Below are 27,893 nucleotides of genomic sequence, written 5' to 3'. Positions count from 1 at the left end.
CTGTCTCCTCCAGCTCAAGTGTCTGCTCAGACTGTGCTTGGGCGGGTCTAACTAGGGTTATTCCTGGTGAGGAAAATGGAACGTGACACGTACCTCATTAGGTGACACTACGTGCTTCACTTGCACAGGATACAGCTCCTCTGGGGGAGGCAGAGATGAAGACAAGAATGGTGGTAAAACAGAAGTCTCTGTTTCAGACAAAAGCAGTTCCTAAAGCACCACACACACATACACACAAAAAAAGTTGAAAACTTCAGAATGACAATGTTTATAAAAATTGGCTACATTATAAAAAATTCATTATAGTGTTAATGTGCTTTCAATGAGCAGAAAACAAGCTCTCTTACATCCTCATCACTGCAAAGGGATTTTGAAGAGGAAAGAAATGTAATGACTATAAATCTTTGGCACTCTTCTGTCCTTTAAGTTTTTTGTACATGGTGCCTGCATATTTAATGATGGGTTTATACACGTGTGTAATTCTGGACTATTAACAAATGGCCCACAGTAACAATCACTAACGACTGAGTAGGTGTTGGAGGTACAGATTGGGGTGTTTCCTCTCTCCTTTACACATTCTTGTAGTATTTATTTTAGCATAGATGGTTACTTTTCAAAAAAAAAAACAAAACAAACCAACAGTAAAGTATATGAAATAAAGAAAACTAACAAGTTAAAATCATAGAAAGCTGAATTTTCTCAGGTTTGTGATACCCCAAAGGCAGAGGCAGCGAGCAGCCAGAGCAAATGTCTACAGAGAGGAGACAGAGGCCAGCAGGAGCTTCTACAAGTTTTTTTTTTTCTTTTTTTTTTCTTTTTTTGCCAGTCCTGGGCTTGAGCTCAGGGCCTGTCCTTGGACTTTGTCAAGGCTAGAGCTCTACTACTCGAGCCTCAGCACCACTTCTGGCTTTTTTCTATGTATGTGGTACTGAGGAATTGAACTCGGGTCTTCATGCGTGCTAGGCAAGCACTCAACTACTAGGCCAAACTCCCGGCCCTTTTTGTTTTTTAACTAAAGAGTGTGGCAGTTAACATGCAGTAAAGCCATCACAATGAAATTTATAGGTCACAGTATTACTGTTGGACATTTTGTTTTTTTTGGCTGATCCTAGGGCTCAAATTCTGGGCTTGGGCCCTGTTCTTGAGCTCCACGCTAGTGCTCTACCACTTGCATCACCACACTTCTGGCTTTTTTTTGGGCGGGGGGGTTAATTTATTGGAGGTAAGAGTCTCATGGACTTTCCTGCCTGATCCTCAGATCTCAACCTCCAGAGTAGTTGGGATTTTCAGGTAATGAGCCACCAACACTGGGCTCCATTTGATATTTCTAAACCTAAGCAAACTCAAAAACAAGTATCTAAAAAAGTCAGATTACAAACTTGAGGGTACAGAGAAAATGGGACCTCTGCACATTCAAGTGAATGGAAAATGGTGCAGCTGCTTTTGTCTTATGGTTTATAGTAAGCGTTATTTAAATGTTTAAACATATTTAAATGTTAAACATTTACCATAAGACTCAGTAATTCTGTAGCTGGGTTTGTGCCCAAAGACGGGAGAACATGTCCACATGAACGTTTGTACACGAATGTTCAAAGCAGTATTACAGAGTCATCAAAAGCTGTGAACACGCTCGCTGTCCAGCCACAGATGCATGGGTGACCAAGAGAGACCCGCATGGTGACTTTTTGGGGGGCATTAAAAGGGAATGAGGTTCTGCTAAATGCTACAATGACATGAACCCTAAATAAAAACACACCAAGTGAAAAACTAGGGACAAACCATTACGTATTATGTAGCTCAGTTTACACAGAAATGTCTGGAATAGGCAAAATCAGAGAGGCGGAAGACTGAGTTATTGCCAGGCAGTTGGGAAAGGAAGTATATGGCTGCTGTTGGTAAGGATTTCTTTTGGAAATGTTCTGGAATTAGTGGCTTGGTTGAATCATTCAGTCCATGCTACAAGCCACTGAGTTGTCCATTTTAAGATGATGATGTGTAGTATTTAAATACTACCTCAAAGTGGTTATAAAAGAAAACTTATTTCCTTATTATTAGATCATTTATAATGATAAAGTCCTCAAAGTTTCCTGAATATCTGGGTTGCAACTTACCTCAAATTTTATTTCCCATTTTTCTTCCTCATACTTTGTATTGTAATCTGTAGGTTTCTGAAACAATATACAGTATGAGTAAAAACACCTGCAGCTATATAATATTGTTTTAAGACACTTTCATATCCCATCTTCACAAAGTTGGCAGCACCTTCTTGCATTTGTTTAGTTATTAACTACAGGAATATCTATGTTCTAAATCATCTTACTTGTTGCATTTCAATTCTAAGATCCTAAAAATCATGCTAGACAGACATGTTCTGTGGTAATTAGTTTAAGAGAGATCTTTTTTTCTTTTCCCTTTAAAATTCCAGTTTTGTGGGGAGCACTAACTACAAAGGTTTGAACTCAGAGCTTTGTACTTGCTCAGTTTGTTGCTCAGCTAGTCCTCAACCATGCCTCCAGCATGTTTCCAACTACAAGAAAGATGAGGAATCTTTTCTAAAGTTAGTCTAATAGATGGAGTACCTTTTACAAACACACATACCTCTACTTGAAAGAGAAAAATTGCCAGTGAAGATGACAGCCACAAAGTGACATCCTAATTTCCGAGAGAGAAGAGTTTTCTTTATTGACCAGATCAATGTTTGTGTACCACCACTAAAATGAACTTTTAAATAAAAAATCTAGCGAAGCTGGTGGCATGTCACCTGTAATTGAGGAGACTGAGGCAAAAGGATTATAAGTTCAATGCCAGTTTGGGTGATATAAAAGCAGCAGCAGCAACAAAGTAACTAATGAATTGTGGCTCTAGAAATGTAAATTATTATGATGCATATTTTAGTAGGCTGAAATGTGAAAACATATTTAAAATATTAAAAAACAGGGGCTGGGAGTGTTGCCTAGTGGTAGATTGCTTGCCTAGCATGCACGAAGACCCAGGTTTGATTCCTTGGTTCCACGTACATAGGAAAAAGCCAGAAGTGGTGCTGAGGCTCAAGTGGTAGAGCTCTAGCCTTGAGAAAGTCCAAGGACAGTGCTCAGGCTCTGAGCTCAAGCCCAGATCTGGCACAATTAAAAAAAAATGTAAAAATAAAATATTAAAAAATAGAAGCATGGGTTTAGCTAGTTATTGAAGTTCAACAGGTAGCTATGAGTTTCCCATGAGAAGACAAATGGGAAAAATGTTATTTGAATTGGGTTGCACTTATAATTGGAACCAGAGGTGATTCAGACTGGAGTTTTTATTTATTTATTATTTATGCAGGTATCAATTGAACCAGAGGTGATTCAGACTGGAGTTTTTATTTATTTATTATTTATGCAGGTATCATATCTAATCTGAAACAATTTAAGCATCAGGTTGACATGAAAAAACCTGAATTTGGGCCAGTGATTGTATATATAGATTCCCTTCTTTTTTTTTTTTTTTTTTGCCAGTCCTGGGCTTGAGCTCAGGGCCTGAGCACTGTCCTTGGACTTTCTCAAGGCTAGAGCTCTACCACTTTAGCCTCAGCACCACTTCCAGCTTTTTTTTTTTTTTTTTTTGTATGTATGTGGTACCAAGGAATCGAACCCGGGTCTTCACGCATGCTAGGCAAGCACTTTAACCACTAGGCCAAACTCCCGGCCCCAGAGATTCCCTTCTTGAACACTTGTTTGTTAAGCATGACATTTGAAATATGATGTAAAAATCAATCTTAATAAATTCTTTAATAAAAAATCTGAATTTGGGATCATTTTCAATAGTGGAATTTTGGGTTAGGATTGCTCAATCTGTCAAATAAAGCTTTTATGCTAAGCCAAAGGAAAAAGTATTTTTGTATCAGGAGAGGGCACCCTTTCTGACGCCCTTTCTGCAAATTTCATATGCATCCATTGTTCATTCAGACAACACTGAATAACAAGTGTCTCAGTAAATTTGAAAGTACAGAAAAATTAGTTGACTCAATGTAAATAAAGTCTTAAGAGATGTATGAAGCATAGTACAGTATACTGCTCTCAATAAAAGTTACTTACAAATTCTAATATTTGCTCTTAAAATCAGATATGTAGAATCATATTTAAGACTTCTGGTAGAAAACAAACTACAAACTTTTAATCTGAATTTTTTCTGTACAGTAGATTTTTTTTGTAGATTTTTTAAAAATGGAAATTAGTTCTTATAGCTGGGCAAGGTGGCTCACACCTGTAATCCTAGCTACTCAGGAGGCTGAAATTTGAGGACTAAGGTTCAAAGCCAGCCTGGGCACTAAAGAATGGGAGACTTTCATCTCCAATTAATCACTAGAAAATGGGAAGTGGGGCTGTGGCTCAAGGGGTAGGCTGGTAGCCTTGAGCTGAAGAGCTCAAGGATAACGCCTAGGTCCAGAGTTCAAGCCCCATGACCAACAAAAAAAAAAGAAAAAAGTTCTTACTTCTTTAAATATCTCCTCAGAATGTTCAAAAGTACAATATTTATGGAGCGCCATGAAGTGGGAAAGTGACATTCCATCAAAATAGAGATGAACAGACAACTCCTTCCATGGGTTTTCAGGCAATTCCTATTTAATATCAACAAAGAAGAAGGTTAATAGAAAAAAGCTCAACTAAACTTTGATAGACAGCTAATGTGAAAACAGGCCTTGGACAGTCTCAGTAGTACAAGACAGTTATAGGACTCTGAATGACAGGTTAGGTAGCAGTCTTTAGTCACTGTACCACTGTGGTTATGTAAATGTGAGCTCCCCAAAAGCCCAGCTGTGAGACCTGAAAGCACCGGGAGGATGGACCGCCTCTTTCCACAACTCTCAGAACCCTGAAAGGCTCCATTAGTCCTGGCTCGAAGGGAATTCAGATTTCTATCCTGGGTGTACACTATTTTCCACACCAGATTTTCTGGGAACTTGAGGGCAGACAAAAATCTATGTTAACCATAAGTCATCTACTGTTTATGGTTCTATATACTATTTCCTAAAAAAACATCTCTGCCTTGTTTTCTGCTTCTGTTAGGAAGCTACCACCTTTCCCTAAGGAAAATACATTGTCATCTCTGAATCAGATCCTCCTGATTCTTTTTACTTGTCTCATGGTTCTCAACATGTTCCAGTGCAGTATGGATGCTTTAGGCTCATGTTTTGTTTTGCTGCCTTTGAGGACACGCTATCCTCCTGTCCCTCCTGTGCCTGCCAGTACGGCAGACATGGCTACAGCCTGAAAATCTGTGGTACGTATTTAGAAACACCTCTATGATGCAGTACTGCTGCCTGTGTAGGCAAATAAGGAAGCTGTTAATAATGAAACTTTCACTTAACCATTGAGATTAATGGTTATGAAAGTACTCAGAAACCTGTGCAAAATTAAACTCATTTACACATGTCTAAGAACTCAAGTAGTCACTTTTTCTTGTATAAATGATAAGTTTATTACAAAGAGAATACAATTCCAGTAGACTGAAAGTGGGTCCTCTCCAGTCTGAGAATAGACCAAGATGGTACTTTCTTATATACTAATGGAAAATTTATATTCATATAAGGACATAGAGCATGGCTCGTCATAAAAATACCCCATCTATCAGAGTATTATGCCATTTTCAGGTAAATAAATGGGACTAGAAAAATTGATGTTAATTCAAGTTTGTCAGAGACAAATGATACATGTTTCTGTCATATGAGGAAGCTAGATTTAAAATACAAACATGCATGAGAGAATATACAGGGTTATATTCATATGAACAGAAATAAATTGACTAAAGGACCACATACTTAGGGGAGGAAGAATTAAATGGTGTTAATTCCTTTAAACAAAAACTAACAAATGAATTTCAGGAAGCTGAAATAAGTTTTGCGGGAGCACGGAGAGTTAAGTGGAGTGGGGCACACTGATAGAGGAAGAAGAGTGATCACATACAGTCACTCTATTCAATGTACATTATGTAAAAACTGAATTCCATCACTTGCTGGTAAGGAGGGGAAGAGGAGGCGAGCGATTGAGGAGTACACTGTGCTCATAAGCTGACCTGTGGAATTGTACACTCCTTGTACAACTGAAAAAATTAAAAAGTTCCTTAATCTTATGGTGACTATAAAATCGTAGTCAATTTTAATAGCTACAGGTTTTAAAAACACATTACCACAACATGGAGGTCCACCTCTCTCTTCGAAAGCAGTTCCTTAAGAAGCTCGATTGCATCAGGCTGCCAAACATTCCCAACCTACAGGGAAGGAATAAAGGCAAGATTTTCCACACATAACCTGGTACAGGCAGGGAGCAAGGGTAAGTGTTTAGAAGTAGCCGTTAAGTGGCTAATGCTGGTCAGTACTGCCAAATTACGCACAGAAAGACAAACAGACACAGTGTCAACTGTCAATGAAATGCCTGCACAGACCCATGGTACATGTGCAATAGGGAGCATGGACTGCCATGCTCTCACAAAGCTGGCTGCTGTGGCTCATAACTGTTACCCAGTGGAAGAGATCAGGTGGATCACAATTCAAAGCTGGAGTTACTAAAAAAAAAAAAGTCCAAGATCCCTATCTCAACCAGCAAAATGCTGGGTGGACACGAGGTGGCACCTGTGGTACACACCTATAATCCTAGCTGCTAGGAGGCTGACATCTGTGGACTGTGGTTCAAAGCCAGCCCAGGTGAAAAAGTCCATGAGACTATCTCCAATTAATTAGCCAAAAAGAAAGAAGTAGAGGTGCGGCTCAAGTGGTTAAGTGCCAGCCTAGAGCAAAAAAAAAAACAAACAACAAAACTAGACCCCACCCAGACCCTGAGTGTAAGGTCTGCTACTGGCACAAAAACAAACAACAAAAAACATAGGAGAATGTGTGATCTAGGATAGGTGGGGCAGAAATGGAGATTCTATCTGAACATTTTCTAAAGCAAAAGGGCTAGAGACTGGCTCAAATGAGAGAGCTACTGTTTGGCAGAGCACTCGGCCCACAGTTCTGTACCAAGTACCACCAGGAAAAAAAAAGAGCCAGGTCCACAAGGTAACAGCACTGCCCGCCCCAGCCCCCTCCTGCCCCAGAAGCTCCTTTAGTGGCTCCCCTGCAGAGGCTACCAAGTGCAGACTCACCAAGGACTCCCTCACCCCCCAGCCAAGCCACTCCTGATCCCAGGGCCACAGGAATTCTGTCACATGGAAAGTTTACTGTTTTACATCATTAAACTTAGCTTTAGTTATGCAAAAACAAAAAAAAATTTTTTTAAAGGTACTGGGGATTGAATCAGGACCTTAAACTTGGTGCTCTACTACACTGGCTGTGGCCCCAACCTCCTTTTGCATTGGTAATTTTTGAGGTAGGGTCTCCCTTTGTGTCCAGGTTGACCTACTCAAGTTTCCCCACATGTCCACGCCCACCCACTGGCTGAGATGGAGTCCTATGAGCTTTTATGCTCAGCTGGCCTCAAATCACAATCTCCTATTCCCAGATAGCTAGGATTATAAGGTTGCCTTGAGTCACCTTGCCTGGCTAATATACTACTTTTTTTTTTTTTTAAATTGAGTACCAGCTTACCAGCTTCAAATTTCTTTAAACTTCATGTGAAGTACAGAATGTTAAAAATGGAATGCCTTCCTGTAAGTATAATTTCATAGAAATTTTTTTTGCTATTGTAGAGCTTGAACTCAGGGCCTGTCCTTCGACTTTTCTCAAGGCTATAACTCTACCCTTGAGCTTCAGCACCACTTCCAGCCTTTTCTATGTATGTGTTGCTGAGGAATCGAACCTGGGTCTTTGTGCATGCTAGGCAAACACTACCACTAGGCCAAACTCCCGGCCCTTGTAGATTTTTTTTTTTAGGTATGAGTCTGGGACTTCAACTCAGTACTCTCTTCTTTGGCTTACTGATTAGCTCTTTACCAAATGAACCACATCTCCAATTCCTAATTTTATAGTTTTACACTGAAGAGTACTATCTTGTAGGTTTTCATCATAAGGTCCCTTTAACTGTGTTACTACACTTATTTATAGCATTTTTGTAAATGAAAATAATTTTACATTCTAATTTCTAAAATATATCAATATAAAACAGTCAGTTAAAATGAAGCATCCCACAAATTACTATGCACACACCGGTACAGTCTGAAAGAGCCGACAAGGAATACAAAACTGGGGTGTGTCAGGATATAGCAAAATAGGATAAAGATGGCACTGTGGAATCTTCTCAGTGAATCCATGATCTAAGTATTGTACCTGAAAGAGACCAAATAAATGTACAGTTCAAATTTACTAGGCTTGTGAGTTTAGTGGACAGAGGAGATTTCCCAGTATTAACAACAACAATAACAACAAAGGCATTTGGGTCTAACCTGGGAAAAATAAAAAATAAACTGTTTCATCCTGTTTGGAGGTGTTCAGCTCTCTCTTTTCCTTGGTTGGTCCTAGGGCTTGAACTCAGAGCCTGGGTGTTGTTGCTGAGCTCTTTCCCTCAAGGATAGCACTCTATCACTTTGATCCACAGCACCACTTCTGATTTTCTGGTGGTTAATTGGAGTTTCACAGACTTTCCTTCCTGGGCTGGCTTTGAAAGTCTATCTTCAGGTCTTAGCCTCCTGAGTAGCTAGGATTATAGGCGTGAGGCACCAGTGCCCAGCATTAGCTCATCTATTTTTTTTTTTTTTGCTTGTCCTGGGCTTGACCTTAAGGTCTGAGCACTGTTCTTGGGCTTTCCTCAAGGCTAATGTTTTACCACTTGAGCCACAGCACCACTCCTGGCTTTTTCTATGTACGTGGTACCAAAGAATCAAACCTGGGTCTTTGTGCCTGCAGGGCAAGCACTCTACCACTAGGCCAAACTCTTGGCCCCTAGCTCATCTTTTTTTGTTGTTGATGGTCGTGGGGCCTGAAGTCAGGGCCTGGGTGCTGTCCCTGTTTTGTACTCAAGTAAGGTGTAAGCCACCAGTGCCCAGCTCAGCTCATCTTTTCTGAAGAAATTATGTGTTGCTATCATGAAATAAACACATACTCAAAAATGTTTAATTTTCTCAGAAAATGGCACACTAGAATAAATTTGAATTTGAACATTTTCCAGAAAAAAAGCAAGACTGTATTCCCTTATCGGACAGCATATCAGATCTTTCCTTCTAGTCTTTAAGTCAGATTTTTTAAAACTTGTCTAATTAAAGGAATTTCTCAGTTGAGTGCTCGTGCTCATATCTGTAACCCTGGCTACTCAGGAGGCTGAGACCTAGAAGATTAAGGGTTGAAACCAGTCCAGGAAAAAAAGAGTTGGAGACTGTCTACAATTAACCAGGAAAATGCTGATCTGAAAAGTGTGACTCAAATAGCAGAGTACCAGCTTGTGAGCAAAAGAGAGCATGAGGCTCTGAATTCAAGCTCCAGTACTTTTCCTTCTTTCCTTTCCTCCTTCCTTCTTGCCAAACTCCTTCCCTCCTTCCTCCCTCCCCCCTTCCCTCCTTGCCCTCCCTTCTTTCTCCTTTCCTTCTTTTTTCTTTTCTTCTGGTGGTGCTGAAGCTTGAGCAAAGAGGCTCTGCAAAGAGTCAGGTCCCTAAGTTTACAAACCCTTTTTTTGAAATGACTGCATTCTGACAACTCAATTTCTAAATTATCTTAACAATAAATTATTTCTTCTGCCCTTATAATGAGCATATCACTCTTCACCTGCACATTCAGATCGACTTTTATTTATTTTGATAGTTCTGGGCTCGAAGTCAGGGCCCAGGCACTGTCCTTGAGCTTTCTCAAGGCCAGTGCTCTACCACTTGAGCCGCTTTTTGCTCAAGTCTAGCACTGCCACTTGAGCCACAGCAGCACTTTTTCTGTGTATGTGGGTCTAGGGAATCAAACCCAGGGTTTTGCATGCTAGGCAAGCACACTACCACTAGGCCACGCTTCCGGCCTGTGTATGAGAAATTTTTAACAAGGTTCATTTAGAACCTTACAAATGTGTGTGGGAAATTTGATTAAAAATTGAATTTTACTATAGCATTATAATAAAGAAGAAAAGAACAGGGGTTATCTGAATCACTCAAATACATGTAAAAAGTGACTATGCATATACAAAACACATGAACCAATTGGGTATCCAAATATTTAACTGTGGACCTGGAAGTGGTTTTTTTGTTTTTGGGGGGTTTTCTGCCAGTCCTGGGGCTTGAACGCAGGACCTGGGCACTGTCCTTGGACACTTTTTGCTCAAGGCTAGCACTCTGCCACTTGAACCACAGTGCCACTTCAGCTTTTTCCGTGTATGTAATACTGGGGAATCGAACCCAGGGTTTCATGCATGCCAGGCAAGCACGCTACCACTATTCCATGCTCCTGGCCCTTGGAAGTATTTTATTTGTATTAAAACCATTGTAAGCTGGGCACTGGTAGCTCATGCTTGTAACAGTAATCCTATTTTAGGAGGATAAGATCTGAGGATGGAGGTTCAAAGGCAGCCTGGGGAAGAAAGCCTATGAGACTCTTATCTCCAATTTACCACCAGAAAAATGGAAATGGCATTGCGGCTCGAAGTGCTAGAGCTAGAGTGCTAGTCTTGAGAGGAAGAGCTCAGGGACAGCACCCAGGACCACCAACAAAAAAATGTTAGAAGTTTGTAGTCCAGCACAAAGAACAAGACTTAAAAAGTTCCCAACTAGGGCCAGGAGAGTGGCCTAGTGGTACAGTGCTTGCCTAGCATGCACGAAGACCTGGGTTCAATTCCTCATACTACATACATAGAAAAAAGCCAGAAGTGGTGCTGTGATTCAAGTGGTAGAGCTCTATCTAGCCTTGAGAAAGTCCAAGGACAGTGCTCAGGCCCAGAGCTCAAGCCCAGGACTGGCAAAAAAAAAAAAAAAAAAAAAAAAAAAAAAGTTCAGAACTCGATGCCTTGGTGTGAGCCTCAGCCCCACCTGCCATGAACACAGACAGGATGGTCTTCATGGCCACTCAACCTGAGCTCCCATTTTCTTGTTAAAATGGCCAGCAGTAGTGTGTCTAGGATAGTTAACAAATTATATGTGAAAGAAGCTAACAAAAGCCAACAGCAATCCAGTGTTATATAGTTATTAGGTGACAACATTATAAACTTTTTTAGTTCTAGATTAAGTTCAAGGCCTTGAATTTGTTAGGCAGGTACATCACCACTTGACCCATGCTTCCAGTCAACTTTTGCTTTATTTTCTGGATAGGGTCTCACATTTTGTCTAGTCAATTGAGATGGAGCTTATACTTCCCAAGTAGCTGGACATACAGATGTGTTACTGATGTATCTGGATGTATCTGGCTTATGGCCTTAGTTAATATTGCTCAGTCTGGTCTCAAATCCCGATCCTTCCGTCTCCTAAGTAGCTGAGATTGGTGAGAGCGACCATGCCCAGCCCAGAAAAGAACTTGCACAAGCAGAACATGGCTTTCCTCAAAACTTTTCTCCCATTCATTTCAGTTCAAATTAAAATTGTAAAGTACAGAATATCTGAGGAAGTATTTATACCTAGTAAATCATTGCTTTGTTTAGTAGATGGAGACATTTTTATTTGTACTTTCACGTATTTACTTCTCAGTACAGGAAGCTTTTTCTCAAGGTTTTGAATGACACAGTGCTAACTCATTCTTCTGGAAAAGCCTCACCATAAGACTAGTTGAGCAGGTAAGTCAAGTTGCTGGAGAGATACTTAACATACTGAAAATCAGGTTGTTTTACTTAATGTGAGTGGGACTCAGGACTACTATTTAGAGGTAAGTGGCCTATCTCTTTAGGCTCCAGTAGTCAAATCCTGCCTGGAAGCTATTTTCTGAGTATTCCCATTACTAAATATATTGGAAGATACAAAAGAAGAATAGCTATTACAAATAACCATAAAGTACACCTGGCTGACGTGACTGCACAACTTCCTCAGATGATGTGCTAATGAACATCTCCTGCACTCAGATTCAAAAGCAGACCAACTACTGTGGCACTTGGAAGGAAGGAGACCGGAGCAGTGACTCACCCGGACAGTGCCGCCCACCACCTCCATCACCTTGCCGCGGTACCACATGGTGTCTGACCCCCGGACGGCGCATGGCTCTCCTTTCTTCCAGCAGTAAGGCTCCAAAAGGCCAAGACACTTTAAATTACTTTGAATTTCATTCATCATCTTTATGAGTTCCATCTCTGAAGAAATGACCAAAAACAGAGAAAGCATTTAGGTAAATTTCTCTTACCACTTTTTGATAAGTCATTAATATTTTTAGTAAGTTGACAATGTAGATAATAAAAGGGAACTTTAAAAAATCAGGGTAATTGCACTTTCACAAAAATCTATTTTCTGGAGTTCATGTGTCTTTGGGAGGGTAAGAGGAGGCACAAAAATGGAGGGACAAAGGGTAAACAAATGTAGCAGTGACAATCACTAGACACTGTTGAAATGAACTGTACACTTGTAGGGAAGGGAAGGGTGACACTGTTCAGAAAGAAATGTACTCTTTGTCTGACTTATGTAATCGCCTTTATAGAACCAATCAATAAATTAAAAAATCTAACAGGTTTTCATTTTGTTGTTGGTATTGGTGATGGCTGACTCAAGGCCTGGGTGCTGTCACTGAACTTTTCTATTCAAGGCTAGTGCTCTATCGCTTGAGCCATAGCTCCACTTTCAGTTTTCTGGTGGTAAATTAGCGATAAGAGTATTATGAATTTTCCTGTGTAGGCTGGCTTCAAACTGCGATCCTTAGTTTCAGCCTGGTTTACAGAAAACTGGAGGTAGAGTTGTGACTGAAAGCAGTGGCAAAGCACTAGCCTTGGGACAAAGAACTCAGGAATAGCACCTAGACCCTGAGTTCAAGCTCTATGACTGACCAAAAATTTTTTTTGAATTTTTCTTTAACTGCTAATTGGCCCAGTATTTCCATAGTGCGCATATTGCATCCTATAACTAATACCATATAAAGCAAGCTTTGAAGGCAGTCTCATCCTAGGCCTTCTTCAGTTTTGTCATCTCTGCTAGTTGTCACATTCGAATCATCCTCTGTAACTGGTCGTGACAACACCTACCTGTATTATCAGCACTGTAGGACTCCTCCTCCATGAACACCATCTACCTTACTAAGAAGTATTCAACAGTCAACTGGTGTTAGCAATCATAAAAGGCATCAAACAAAGCTTCAGGATTATGCATTATTACTCTAGGACTCAAATGTTTAAAACAGCCAACTATATATATTGATTTTCTTTTAAAAAATAAAGCTATTTAGAAAAATAAGGGTGAGGTAATTCATAACTACAATACCCATATCTGTAGGTAGCCTAATAAGTCCCAGGCCCAGATGTGCTGAATTTAATGTGACAGGCCCACATTATATTCAGGAAGCATTTACATGGGAACCTAAAGCCATGAAAGGGTCCCGAGTTTCCAAGTATGTGCTTTGTGTGTGTGTGTTTCCATGGAAAAATCTCCAAACTTGTATCAATGCAGGCCTTCCCTCTTTCTCCCCTGTCTATTTTGATCTCAGTGGGGGAAAAAGCAGGTCACTTGGTGTTAATCCCGCTGGGCAATGCTGGAGGAGGATGTGAATTGTTTGGTCACTGAAGGAGTCTCTAACTCTAGGATTATTACATTCAGAAGGATTCCTTTGAGCTACTTATATCTATCTTTGCGGAATTCTCTCCCTATTTTCCCCTAATGCTCTGAACTATAAAATAATGTGCCCACGTCTTTTTTTTTTTTTTTTTTTGCCAGTCCTGGGGCTTGAACTCAGGGCCTGAGCACTGTCCTTGTGCTTTCTCAAGATTAGAGCTCTACCACTTGAGCAGCACCACTTCAAGCTTTTACGATGTATGTGGTACTGGGGAATCAAACCTGGGTCTTTGTTCAAGCTAGGCAAGCACTCTACCAGTAGCCACTCCAGGCTCCAACTTTGCGTGTCTGTCTACATTTCCAAGGCCATGGGGGTTCAGCACATTTCTCACAATTTCTTCACCTTTGCCTAACTTGGCCTCAGCCTTCTGATTTTGCAAACTTTGCAACACCATGTATTCCAGAAAAGTAGCAGGGCTAAAAAAGCACATGGCTTTAAAGAACCAAGTAAACCTAGAGGAAGAGGAGAAAGCTTCAAGAGCCTTTGAGGCCATCAAAAATTTTGAGTGTTATGGGATGCGAAATAGACAAATAGTGTAATAAATAGGTAGAAAGTTTCAAAGCAACCCATATATATATATATATATATATATATATATATGTCATTAGTGCCCAGCTCAATAGAGATTTTTTTTAATGAGAGGCAAAACCAAAGTAAATAAGGTAAATTAAAATGTTTTTCTGTTCCAAAATATTAAAAAAATACTGCCAAGTGAGAAACAGAGAGAAGATATTTACAACATAACACAAAGAATAAGGATGTGGGATATATTGGGAACTATGGATGAAAAAGCAACAGTTTAATTGAAAGTGAGCAAAGGGGCTGGGAATATGCTGGCCTAATATATCTAAAGTCCTGGGTTTAATTCCTCAGTACCACATAAACAGAAAAAGCCAGAAGTGGTGCTGTGGCTTATGTGGTAGAGCATTATTCCTGAGCACAGAACAGGTCAGAGATAGAGCCCAGGCCCTGACCTGAGTTCAAGCCCCACAAATGGAAAGCAAGAAAACAAAAAGTGATCAAAATTCAGGATAGATATTCCAAAACTGCGGGGATGCAAATGATAGAAATAGAAGAAAACATGCTTAGCCATGGAAATAGTCAAGAAAATATAACAATTTATACTGATACAGTTTCACACTCACTGGGCAAAACTGGACAATATCTAGTGCTAGTGAGGACACTAATAAAAATTCTCATGAGCTGCTAGTAAAGACAGAAATGTCATAAACCACTTCGAAAAAACAACTTAGAATTACCTAGAAAAGGCAAGCTCACCCATATAATCCTAAATGATCCACTAGTTCTTTACACTAGGTACAGATGCTAGAAAAATGATGCCTGAAGCCATGTTCGTTGCCACACTATTTACCATAAGGAAGATATGGAACCAACCCAGATGCCCCTCAGTAAATGACTGGATTAACAAGATGTGGTATTTATACATAATGGAATTCTATGCTGCCATCAGATAGAATGGCAGTGCCCCATTTGTAAAGAAATAGAAAGACTTGGAACAAATCATACTAAATGAAGTAAGCCAGACCCAAAAGAACATAGGCTCATTTGAAATAATTAGTACACATCTAGGACTCTCCTAGCAGAGGATTACAATAGCTCAAAATCTAGATACAAAAGGTCATATAGGATGAGACTACATGAAAGGATCTCTAGGTTATGGAACAAGAGCTTTATCTTGTGTGATTGTTGTTCTTAATGGACTATGCTATTTCTCTTCTTTTTTGCCCTTTGGTTAATCTCATAGTGTTACTGTATCTGACTCTGTTACCTGGTATATTGTGTATATGTTTATTTGAAATAGGAAAGGGAATGGGGAAAAACAAAGATACTTGGAAGGGGGTGGGGGAGAGAAATGGGGACAAAAACATGAGAAGGGTATCAATGTCTGAGAAGTAATGAACCTACTTCCTGGTGAATATAACTGTAACCCCTCTATACATTACCCTGCCAATAAAAAATAATAATAATAAAGAAAAATGGTGCCTGTAGGCATCAGGACAGGTAGTAAGAAGACTCGTAGAAGCATTTTTTTTTTGTAATCCTAAAAACCTTGAAAGAACATAAATGCCCATTAACAGAAGAAAATATAAACAGTGAAAGATAATCTGCTCATTGTGAGCACTATTTACAAAAAAAATGAATGGAAGTCAGATGTATCACGGTGATGAATCTTGTACATTTTAATGTAACCTCACAAAATAGTATGCAACTCTTGGTTCTATTTAGCTCAAGCTTGAAAGACAGATAAACAATTTTTTAGTGGTTCACATGTAGGTGGACAGACTATAAAGAAAATCAAGGAACTGGGAGCCAGTGGCTTATACCTATAATCCTACCTGCTCAGGGGGCTGAGGATCAGGGGTTTGAAGCCAGCCTGGGCAGGTAAAGTCTTTGAAACACTTATCTCCAATAAACTATAAAAGCTGGAAACAGTACTGTGGCTCAAGTAGTAGAGTGGAAGTCTCCAGTAAAAGAAGTTCAGGACAATGCCCGGAAGTAGCCTGGTTCAGGTGACTCACGCCTGTAATCCTAGCTACTCAGAAGGCTGAGGTCTGAGGATCACAATGTAAAGCCAGCCTGGGCACAAAAGTCCCTGAGACATTAATCCCCAATTAACTACCAGAAAACCAGAAGTGGTTCAAGTGGTAGGGCGCTAGCCTTGAGCTGAAGAGCTCAGGGACAATGCCTAGGCCCAGAGTTCGAGCAACCAACAAATAAATAAATAAATAACAACATATATTACATGGGTATTTTATCTCATTTGAAAAGATTATTAACTCAATCTGTCATTATAATGAAAATGGAAATTCCAAGTTACTTTTTTCTTATACTGAGAATAGCACTCATATACTTATAAACATTACTGCCAAATTAAAACAATAATGGAAAAAAACTCAAATAGCTTTTATGTTGTAGTCACTGTTAAAGGCAATTTATATGCATGCATTGTGTGGCAGCAAGCATTTGATAATGAAGTTCAAGTATTCCAATGGTGTCTATCATACAATAGAACTTGAGCTGCTAGGCCCAGAGTTACTAACAAATCCTTCCCAACAGAGAAGATCTTACCTGATGATTTAGGGACCACAAATATAGTCCCATCATCACCAATGCAGCTGACTATTGCCTCAAATACTTCTGTGTTAGGGATAGTTGGTGGCTTATAGCATCCAGTGATTCTTGTTTCTGGCATTTTCTCTTTCACTTCAGATATCTTGTGTTCACTGATTTTATCAACAGCTTTTTTATCAGGGTCAAAGTTAATTTTATTACACTCAGTAATGGCAGAGTCTCCTTGTTCCAGGGGCACTTCTAGAGACTTCTCAGATGAATGGTTGTAATCTGATTTACTAGTTCTGTAATATTCATAAAAGAACACATCAGAGAGCAGCAAGTAAAAATCTGAGAAAACATAAAAAGATCTTTCAAACTTATATAAGATTTAAAGAAAATATTTGCTAAAATGTAGGTTTTATTTAGTTTTCTACATGAAAGTGAAAATAATTTAAGTTACAATGTAAGTTATTTGAAATTATAACTATGACTGATGAGGAAAAAAGCAATGTAGCTTCACTTGCAAGTTTTAAACTACTTACTCATGCTAATATGCTATTCTCTCTCAAAATTCCCTAGTAAGTTTTTTTCAAGTACTATACTACTTCTGGAAAAAAGAACACTGTCAAGTGGACTCTAATTTAGCCTACATTTAGAACAGTACATGTGGTACAGTTAGCAACACTCATAAAATGATACAAATAGATTACAAGTCACTTTTTAAAAAGCCACTACCCAGTTATTAGATGCAGGTGCATATATTTGATTTCTAAAACCTTGGTGTAATTGTCTGTTTACTAACATAACAAACTTTATTCTACAAAAACTTAAAATTACAAGATGCAATGTTAACACTGGTTAGGTTTTTTTAGCAAAATTAGAGCTTTTTATTTAACTTTGTATACTTTTCTTCAAAAAAAGCCCTGATGAGACAATTTAACTATATAATGTCCCTAACATCTCCCGAACCTCTCACCTTAGGACTGCTACTAGTTTTCATGATGCAATAGTAGTAAAAAAAATTGGTGCCAGATAACATAATTAGCATTTACTTGCCAGCATTTTTCACTTAACTAAAGGAATTTCTTTAAAGCAAATGAAGCCCAGGAAATACATGTAGGATTAAAGACATGAAGCCAAGGTAGCTCTGCTCTTGGGTAGCTATCACATCAGACCAGTTAGCCTTGGTCCCATTTTTTGTTGTTGTTGGCTTTTATTTTTTATTTTCTTTTTGTTTGTCAGTCATGGGGCTTGAACTCAGGGCCTGGATGCTGTCCCTGAGCTCTTCAGCTCAAGGATAGAGCTCTAGCACTTGAGCCACAGTGCCACTTCCAGTTTTCTGGTGGTAAATTGGATAAGAGTCTCAGGGACTTTTATGTCTGGGCTGGCTTTTAGCCAAGATTCTCAGATCTCAGCCTCCTCATCAGCTAGGATTATAAATAGATGTGAGCCACCAGAGCCCAGCAGGACTTTTTGTTATTGTTGTTGTTTTTGCCAGTTCTTGGGCTTTCTCAAGACTAGAGCTCTACTACTTGAGCCACAGTACCATTTCCAGCATTTTGTATTTATATGGTACTGAGGAATTGAACCTGGGTCTTTGTTCATGCTGGCCAAGCACTCTACCACTAGGCAAAACTTCCAGGGCTTTTTTTTGCCAGTCCTAGAGGTTGAACTCAGAACCTAAACACTTTCCTTGGGCTTTCTTCCTCATGGCTAGAGCTCTACCACTTGGGCCACAGCACCATTTCCAGCTTTTTCTATGTATGTGGTATCATGGAATCAAAACCCGGGTCTTCATGCATGCTAGGCAAGCACTCTAACTACATCTAAGGAGATCTGGCAGGTCTAGCACAAAACTGCTGCCTAGAACATAGATTTGAGATTATAACACATCTCCATATCTAGAAGGAGTAAGGAGAAAGCTAGGGCTACAGCAACATTCTAATCTTGCTTCCCTAGACCAAAGTTGCCCTAACTTAGTGCCTAAAAAGATCTCTGAATATGTCAAATACTTTCTGACTACTCATTTTTGTGCTGCAGAAAAACATGTTAAATATACCAACCGCTTTATGTACCAGCATAAAGCCTAAACATTTTAAAGAAAAGGATTTCAAAGGGACTCAGATTTGGTACTCATTGTCATTTACATTACCTTCCTAAGCCAAAGGAAAACCAGCGAAAAGGAAGAAATATAAAAGCTAGTATGTTAGAGCTAATGGCTTTGAATAAGGAAATGAGCAATTCTGAACTGGCTTCTCAGGCGTTAGTTTATAAATCATTTTTAAGAGAAGTAAGATGCAGTCTGGGTTTAAAAGTACATGGAAAAACTGGGTGATGGAGGCTCATGCGCATAATTCTAGCTACTCAGGAGGGTAAGATCTGAGAATTGCAGTTCAAAGCCAGCCCAGGTAGGAAAGTCTGTGAGATTCTTATCTCCAATTAACTACCAAAAAAGCCCAACATGGAGCTGTAACTCAAATGGTAGAGCACTAGCCTTAAGCTGAAAAACTCAAGGATGTGCTCAGGCTCTGAGTTTAAGCCTCAGAACCAGCCTAACAATAACAAAAAAGAAAGTACATGGAAATAACTTACATAGGCAAGTATAAAGTGTCAAATCACAAATGTCAAGAAAAATGTAAAATTCTGTACCTTCTCTCTCTTAAAGCCAAACCCTTTTTAATTAAATATTTAGAAACATCAACTCGATCTCCTTTTTCATCCCTACAGTAAATTTTCACAGGTAATGGCCATGTTGTGTGGTTTTCCTGCAAATATTTAACAGTAACATCAATATGAGACACAAAAATGCCAAAGTATACTGTGAGTACAAGTACATATTTTACATACTTTTCAGTAAAAGAAAAAGCCCAAATGAATAACATATTTTGACATTTAAATACATCACATAGAAAACACATAGGAGTCAATACTGATAATTTAAATTTTTTATTTGTTTTCAGGTTATTTTTGTGAAGTGCATCAGGAAGACTTTACTATCAGGTGAAACTAACCCCCTCTGCACACAAATGGTACTAAAACAAACTTTTTCCAACCCAAAAGAAGTAGCCCATGAACAATTCTTTAATCTCTTCAACTCCTTTATAAATGATAGAACTACATAATGTTTTCCACAGTGTCACTTTTTCCTTATGAAAAATTGAACAAATATGAAATATATTGTATGATACGGAAAAATTATAAAATGGAGAAAGCATATACATAAACATGCTAACAGAAAATTAGGTATATAAGAAAATTCTAATCAATTCAGTAATGTTTTTAAATTAGAAAAAATGAAGTAAGAAGATTAGTTTTAAGTATTCTAAAATAATAGATGCCTCTTCTCAAATCCACATAGTTTCTTGTGTGTGCTAGGCCTGGAGCACCATCTTCTAGCTTTGTTTGTTCAAGGCCAGTGCTCTACCATTTGCACTACAGCTCCATTTTCAACTTTTTGATTGTTAGTTGGAGTCACATGGACTTTCCTCTGTTGACTGGCTTCAACAACTTCCTGAGTATCTAGGATTACAGGGTCAGTCATGCTCACCCAGCTTTATAACTGATCTTAATTTCACTAGGTCCTATTTTTCCATTTTGGTAAAAACAAACAATCAAAAGGCTTCAAAAGTACAGTTTAAGCCGGGGTGGGCGCAGTGGTTCACGCTTGTAACCCTAGCTACTCAGGAGGCTGAGATCTAAGGATTGCAGTTCAAAGCCAGCTGGGCACTAAAGACCATGAAACTCCTATCTCCAATTAAGCACTAGAAAACAGGAAGTGGCGCTGTGGCTCAAGTGTAGGGTAGTAGCCTTGAGCTGAAGAGCTCAGAGACAGTGCCCCATGACTCCCCCCCCCCACATACACAAAAAAGTAGTATTTTTAATATGCAAAAGTTTCAAGTCAAGCTTATAATTCTATTTTTTTGTGCCAATAGTGACCTGAGCTCACTAGAATTCTATAAGTCTATATAAATTCTAAATTTAAATTTTAGAAATTGTTTTCTTTGGTGGTAGTGAGGTTTGAAGTTGGTCTCATCTCATACTTATTAGGCAGGTACCCTCTCCTCCCCCTACCCCGGCTCTTTTTTTTTTCCCAGCTAGGGTCTCATGTTTTTCTCTCAGACTAAAAGCCTTCTATCTTCTCCTCCCAAGTAACTGTGATTACATGGGCTTGGCTTGTTGGTTGTTAACTTTTTGTCTGGTCTGGCCTTGAACCTTGATTCTCTTAGTCTCCACTTTATGAGTTGTTGAGATTATAGGCATGAGTTACCCACCTGGCCAAGAGATACTGGGATTCATTCACACACTCATTTGTGAAACATCTATTATGAACAGATGACACAGACCAAGAAAACTTATACTACAATGCAAATAGCCTGCTATTACTTTCTCAAGTAAAACTGGAGGCAAAATGAAGAAGACCATGCATTTGAGGTAAGTCTGGTTTATATAAGACTCTATGACACCAAAAACCAACAAAACATTGAGAAGAAACTGAAATGATGAAAACACCAGTGATAAAATCAATACATATCTGTCAGAATTGCTTACCCTACAGCCTACCTGTAAGATGATAGTTGCTATGGCTCCAGTGAGGTACAAAGAAAGACAGTCACAAGCTGTAGCGGTCCACTTGTCACTCCCACCAGTTGGTCTAAAACAAAAAAAATAAGTACAGCATATTCTAATTATAGCATAGGATTTTGAAAGATATGCCTATTATACATAAATACATGCACACACAGTTTGAACTACTTACACATGTAGTAAGAAATAAATGTGAACATAAGACTTGTGACTCTTCATGGCTTTTTGAGTGTCCCTGTTTACTCAGAGCCCATATGCCAGGCTTGCTTGTTTATGTGTATCTATTCTATGGCTACATGATGACTCTTCAAAAAGCAGGTGCAGTTTGTAAGTCATGATCCATGTCCTGTATGGGAATTATATGTGTGTGTATGTGTGTATATATATCCATTTCCTATATGTGAACTATAAACTCTGGATGCACAGTTGATATGCTTTCCTATTGTTGTTTTCCTTAATGTCTAGCACCATGTCTGGTATATGAAAGGCACTGCAGAAATACTTAATGAAAAAAAAGCCCACTGCACATTTTTGGAAGTTTATAGAATGCAAATCTAATTTGAGTCACTATCTGTAAACAGAAGCTTCGATAGTTTACAAAATGTTCTTTCGCTGGTTGTGGGAAATGAACTTAGGGCCTGGGTGTTGTTCCTGAGCTCATTTGCTGAAAGCTATCACTGTGTCACTTTAAGCCTCAGTACCACTTCTGGTGGTTAATTGGAGTTAAAGAGTCTCACTAGGCTAGCGTTGAATCTCAGTCCTCAGATCCAACATTTGGAGTAGCTAGGATTACTGGCATGAGCCACGAGCAGCTGGCTCAAAACTTTTAAGGATTATTTTTAATTGTTGATTTAGCTAGTGATTCAACAAAAATACTCACATCTTTTGATATAGCCATATAATTCTGAATGATTATAAAAATAAGCGGACTATAGTGGCTATTTTTTTTTTTGGTAAAAGATCTGAGTGGCAAATAAGAATGCACAGCAAAGATGTTCACAAAAAATTTGGCAAAGCCTGGCAGCAGTGGCTCATGCTTGTAATCCTAGCTATTTAGGAGGCTGATATTTGTTTTTTTATTGTAATTAATAAAAGGGTTACATGATATTTGCCATATAGAAGGTGTATTAATTAGGAGGCTGATATTTGAAGGTTGCAGTTCAAAGCCAGTCCAGGCAGGAAAGTCTATGAGACACTTATCTCTAATAAATTACTAAAAAAGAAACAGCCAGGGTTTGAGGCATGGCTCAGTTGGTAGTGTCAGCCAATGAACAAAAATGTCAGGTACTGAGATCAAGTTCTCATCTGGAAAAAAGGCTAAAAAAAAAGAAAACCAGCTGGAAGTAGAGCTCTGGCTCAAGCGGTGGAGCACTATCTTTAAGTAAATGAAGCTCAGGGACAGTTCCTAGGCCATGAGTTCAAACTATAAGACCAGTATACACACATGTTCAAACAAGCACACACACACAAATTGGCAATTCAAATAATTTTGGGCAAATTAATGAAAACTATTAAGCTTCATCATCTATTTTAGTATGCAGAGTTGAAACTGAGTAACTTTGTATAACTGTTCTTAAGAAACTGCATTAAACTGCAGAGCTTCTGTATGGCAAAGGATATAGCTAGCAAACTAAACAGAAAGCCCATAGAGTGGGAGAAGATCTTCACTAACCATACAACAGGCAAAGGCCTCATATAAAAATATCTCTACAGCTAAAAAAATTGAATCTCTAAAAAACAAATCTTCAAAGAAACAACCATCCCATTAAAAGATGGGCCAAAGTGCTGCTGAGTCCTCTTGTTGCTGGGATCTTGCAGTCTCCTCTAGTGGACCACATTTGCACACCAGGCTGGAATCTTCATCTGTGATGTCATCAAAGAATCTGTCCTAAAGGGTGGTTTATAACCAACACCAAAAGAATATTCTTCAAACATGCTTTAATGAAAACGCTTATCCTAATGAAGCTACCCAGGAAAAACTGGCCCAAGAATTTGACATTCCAAGATGAAGCATTCGGAATTGGTTTCGATCACAAAGACTGAAACAGAAAAAACTACAATATCAAAGCCTTTTAGCAGAAGCTCAAGCTGAGAAGCATGAACAGCCTCCGCTGTGGACTAGAGAGCAGTTAACACAAGCAGCAGTGAAACAGCCCGACATGCCCCCCACAAAAACTGAGGGAAGAATCTAGTTCCTTACAGTGACACCATTAGCAGACAGGCTAATGACACGGGCCTTGGGCCATCAACTCAGAGCACCAGAAAGCCCACCCATTCCAAAGCAGATGACACAGATGGAAGCCTCACTCTGACCCCTCAGCAGCTACAGCCCAGCCTCCTGGAACACTCAGGCAGGGATCATGTTCCTAACATTTCTGGCAAGCAGACTTCTGCACCTCCTCTGTACTATATTTCTTTGGGTTCCTTATGGACCCAAGAACCAAATTACCAAATCTTCCTGCTTACCCAAACAGCACAGGAAGGAAAAACCCTCCACCCCACTCCAGAACCGCCGACCCAGACAGACCAGGTGTCAGGAAGCCACCAATACAAAGAACACACTAGCCCAGGAGATCTGCAGCCTCCCTGTGCTCGGGAGGAGCTGCCATCTGTGGAGCTGGAGGCCCCCGACATATCTTACATTATGCAGTGGTGGGAAAAGGGACGCCAAGAATTGATTGCCCAGTGGGAACCCTAGGACCATCAAGGCAGGTGTGTGGCAGTGGGCCAGAAAGAGGACCCGCCACAACCCAGTGCCAGGGCCCAAGAGTATCTGAGGGTTGGAGCTGGGGACTGAAAATTACTTTAGCATACATCAAGGGACTAAGTTCAGCACTGTGCCAGTAGCATACACCTTTCATCTTAGCTCTCAGGAAGCTGAGCTCTGAGGATCAAGGTCACAACTCAGCCTGAGCAGGAATGTCCATGACACCCTTATCTCCAACTAACCAGCAAAATACTAGAAGTGGAGGGATGGCTCAAGTGGTAGGGAACCAATCTTGAATACCAACAACAAAAGGCAAAGTAGAGCGCCAGGCTCTGAGTTTAAGCCCAGTCTTAGCAGAATCAAATCAACCAATAAATGAGTCGTGCTGAAAAAAAAAAAAAAAAAAAAAAAAAAGATGGGCCAAAGACTTAGTCTTCTCTGAAGAAACAAAAATGGCCTATAGACACATGAAGAAATGCTCGACATCTCTGGTCATAAAAGAAATGCAAATACAAACAATTTTGAGATTCCGCCTCACTCCAGTTAGAATGGCAGAATCAAGAAATCTAATAACAACAGATGCTGGTGGGAATGTGGTCAGGAGGGATCACTACTACACTGTAAACTCCCTAGGCCACACTCCCGGCCCCTCTTAGGTTCTTATAATAATAAAGGTAGCACATCCTATTCCATAGGACATAGGTATATGCTGTTTGCAATATTAGGTATAAATTATAGGGTTGCTATAATTCTTCTGATTAAGCTACTTAAGGTATAAGTAAGAAAACAGCTATTTTCTATAGTACATGGGCCCGGTTCAAGTCCAGAGCACTGAAAGAATTTACATGTGATAGTTACTATCAGTGATCACAGCAAAGGGGAGAAATACCCTGGAGCCTGGAGACACTATAATCAGGCTGAAAACCACCACTGAGAAAAACTTCATGAACATGAAACAATGGAAAGGAGTCACGAGAAGACATCCTATCCTAGTCTCAGTTTAAAAAATGAGAACAGATAAAGGATTTATAGATTTATAGATAGTTCTGGGCTAGGTATTCCAGAGTACCAGTGGCTTCCATGATCATATAGGGATACTAGACAGGCACCTTGCCCACTTGAGCTGAACAATCTTGTTTTCTCTTGAATCTTTTGCAATTTTTTGTTCATGAATTTGAAAAGTTGTCATATTTTATATTCTAAAGCTTTATCAATCGCATTATTTGCTTTGTATTTAACTTTAGTCTATTTTGTTGTACTGGGTATTTTTTTTTTTGCTCAAAACTAGCATTCTGCCACTTAAGACACAGTTCTACTTGTAGCTTTTTGGTGGTTAGAAATAAGTCTCATGTAATTTCATGCCTATCAGGCTGGCTTTGTGTCAGGATTCTCGGATCTCAGTGTCCTGAGTAGATAGGATTATAGGTTTAGTCTACTATTAATATATCACTTGTATATTTCCTGAGATCTGTCATCACTTTTTTTTTTCCTGCCAGTCCTGGGGCTTGAACTCAGGGCCCAAACACTTTTTTGGGGGGGGGGGCAGTCCTGGAGCTTGAACTCAGGTTCTGAGCACTGTCCTTGGGCTTTCTCAAGGCTAGTACTCTACCACTTGAGCCACAGCACCACTTCTAGCTTCTGTGTTGTACTGAGGAGTCAAACCTGGGTTTTCGTGCATGCTAGGCACGAAGTACTCTACCACTAGGCCAAACTCTCTGCCCCTACTGTAAATTTCCTCTAACAAGTATACAATCCATTTCCATCACCTCACTCTATCACACTCCCTCTTCTTAAAATAATTTCAACAGATTTCCCTGTTCTATCTTCAGGCATGCAAATGGATCCTGTGGGCCTTATGCAGCTTCCTTCACCCTCTGTTGGCCCTTTTCCCTGCCTGCTTGTTTCCATCCCTCCTGCCCGTTTTACTTTCCTGTCATTCTTTTATGTTAGACTTGTCACCAAGTTTTGTAGATAATGTCTATGCAGTCTTTGGCTTTACTATACATACTAGCACATTAAGAACAACAATCACATAAGATAAAGCTCATTTCCATATCTTAGAGATCCTTTCATCCTATATGATCCTATGTACTTAGGTTTTGAGCTATTGTAATCCTCTGCTAGGAAAGTCCTAGATGTAAACTGCACTATTTTTAGAGTGAGATTCCAGCAGACTAAAACACAGGACATGTTACTATTACATTATCTTTCATAACCCACTCTAAAAATTTACATACTAAGCCTTCCATACAATTTAATATTCTGAAAAAACATTTTATTTCTGTCGCCCTTGTTGTTCTGAAGTTTTTCTTGTCCATGGTTTGAATTTTATCTAGATATCTTCCGTATTAGTCTATTAGTGATATTTCCTCAGTATCACTATATTTATGAGCCTGAATACTTATCCTTCACTTTTATTTTTTTTAGGAGTCCTGTTTGCTAGACAAGTGCTCTACCACTTCCTTTTGTTTTTAGTTTTCAGATAAGGTCTTATGGTTTCATGTTTTGGACTGTAACCCTCTTACTTCCACCTCTTGAGTAGTTACGATTATGGGTGATGCTAGGCCTCTTTCCCTCCTCTTAACCCCCCCCCCGATTCCCTCCTCTTAACCCCCCGAATTAACTAGATTTTATCAAAATTTCATGTAAACTTAAAATACAAAACCATTAAAATATTTAAATGGTAAACATTCAATAAGGAAAAAATTAATATACTTAGCTTAAAACTACCTTATATCAACAAGAGAGCACTCCAATGATAATCTTCCCATCATCTTTAGTTCTTCTTGAAGTTCTCTTAAACAGTTAATATTCACTAGCAGTTCAACACCCACATCATACAGCAAGACCTACAAAAACAGTCATTGTAAGAATAGGGAAAGACAACATTTAATGATTTTTTTTTTGTCAGTCCTAGGGACTGAACTCAGGGACTGAGTCCTATTCCTTGGGCTTTCGAAACTCAAGGCTAGTTAGTGTTTTACCACTTGAGCTACCGCATCATTTCCAGCTTTTCTATGTACCAAGGAGTCAAACCTAGGTCTCTGTGAATGCTAGGTAAGCACTCTACCACTAGGCCAAACTCCCAGCCCAATTTTTTTCTTTTTGGCCAGTCCTGAGGTTAGAACTCAGAGCCTGTGCTCTGTCCCTGAGCCTCTGTGCACTCTATCACTTGAGCCACAGAACCACTTCTGGTTTTTTCTGTTTGTGGTACTGAGGAATCAAACACAGGACTTCATGCATGCTAGGCAAGCACTCTACCACTAAGCCATATTCCCAGCCCCATTTAATGATTTTTTTTTCAATGAATTCAAAAGTGTATTAAAAACTGAATACTCAAGAGAAAAAAATTGAAAATAAATTCACTTTCATATTTTCAACTTTGCCTTTACCTCTACTAGCGTGTCTGTGACCATTCTGATGATCTGGCCTCTTCGCCACTGATTTTTTTCTGGGACCTTGACAGCACAGTGCATATCACTTTCCCATTTAGTAGGTTCCCATTCTGAGTTTTCATAAGTAGCTATCATCTTTTCTTCTAAACTATAATAAAAAGATTACATTTTCAAATATAATTTTTAAAAATATGATTTTATTGTTGTTATTAGGGTGTTGTATAGAAGGCTATGATTTCATTCATCAGGAAAAGAGTACATTTCTTTTTTGGACAATGTCACTCCTTCCTTCACTTTTCCCAGTATCCTCATCCCATCTTTGCCCACAGTTTTGATTTCTCCTCGTGATCATTCTACTCCAGCCAAACAGAGGATCATGTCCTTACAAAGCATACTCCAGAGGCCTTTGACCTAGCTCTTCACTCTGTCCAACATGAACTTCCTGCTCATATTTATGGCCCTTTTCAAATGCCACCGTCTCTTTGAGATCTGCTTTGTTGTAAAACTGCCTTTCTCCCCAAAT

The 27,893-nt window shown here is 39.3% G+C and overlaps 2 protein-coding genes across 3 annotated transcripts in view; one reads left to right on the top strand and one right to left on the bottom strand.

Moving 5' to 3' along the window:
- The window catches only part of Rnf17 (ring finger protein 17), a 99,072-nt gene that overhangs the window by 7,606 nt on the left and 63,573 nt on the right, over positions 1 to 27,893 (bottom strand). For both annotated transcript variants that reach the window (XM_090342429.1, XM_090342430.1), the window contains exons 22-32: positions 27,368 to 27,518; positions 26,706 to 26,824; positions 21,245 to 21,335; positions 19,334 to 19,449; positions 16,700 to 16,986; positions 11,983 to 12,146; positions 8,117 to 8,236; positions 6,163 to 6,243; positions 4,469 to 4,594; positions 2,112 to 2,168; positions 94 to 210 (exon numbers count right to left, since the gene is read on the bottom strand). In XM_090342429.1, the coding sequence (XP_090198555.1) occupies positions 94 to 210; positions 2,112 to 2,168; positions 4,469 to 4,594; positions 6,163 to 6,243; positions 8,117 to 8,236; positions 11,983 to 12,146; positions 16,700 to 16,986; positions 19,334 to 19,449; positions 21,245 to 21,335; positions 26,706 to 26,824; positions 27,368 to 27,518 (1,429 nt within the window). The remainder of the gene's footprint in view (positions 1 to 93; positions 211 to 2,111; positions 2,169 to 4,468; positions 4,595 to 6,162; positions 6,244 to 8,116; positions 8,237 to 11,982; positions 12,147 to 16,699; positions 16,987 to 19,333; positions 19,450 to 21,244; positions 21,336 to 26,705; positions 26,825 to 27,367; positions 27,519 to 27,893) is intronic.
- On the top strand, positions 23,041 to 24,065 carry Duxb (double homeobox B). The gene is given in 2 exon segments (XM_090342447.1): positions 23,041 to 23,443; positions 23,446 to 24,065. Coding segments are annotated over 2 exon segments (1,023 nt in total).

The sequence above is a fragment of the Megascapheus bottae genome, chromosome 11 (genome assembly GCF_031878675.1).
Source record: "Megascapheus bottae isolate mThoBot1 chromosome 11, mThoBot2.hap1, whole genome shotgun sequence".
In the NCBI taxonomy this organism is placed as follows: domain Eukaryota; kingdom Metazoa; phylum Chordata; class Mammalia; order Rodentia; family Geomyidae; genus Megascapheus; species Megascapheus bottae.
Note: the sequence above shows the minus strand (reverse complement) of the source record. Positions and strands in the feature narration are given on the sequence as shown.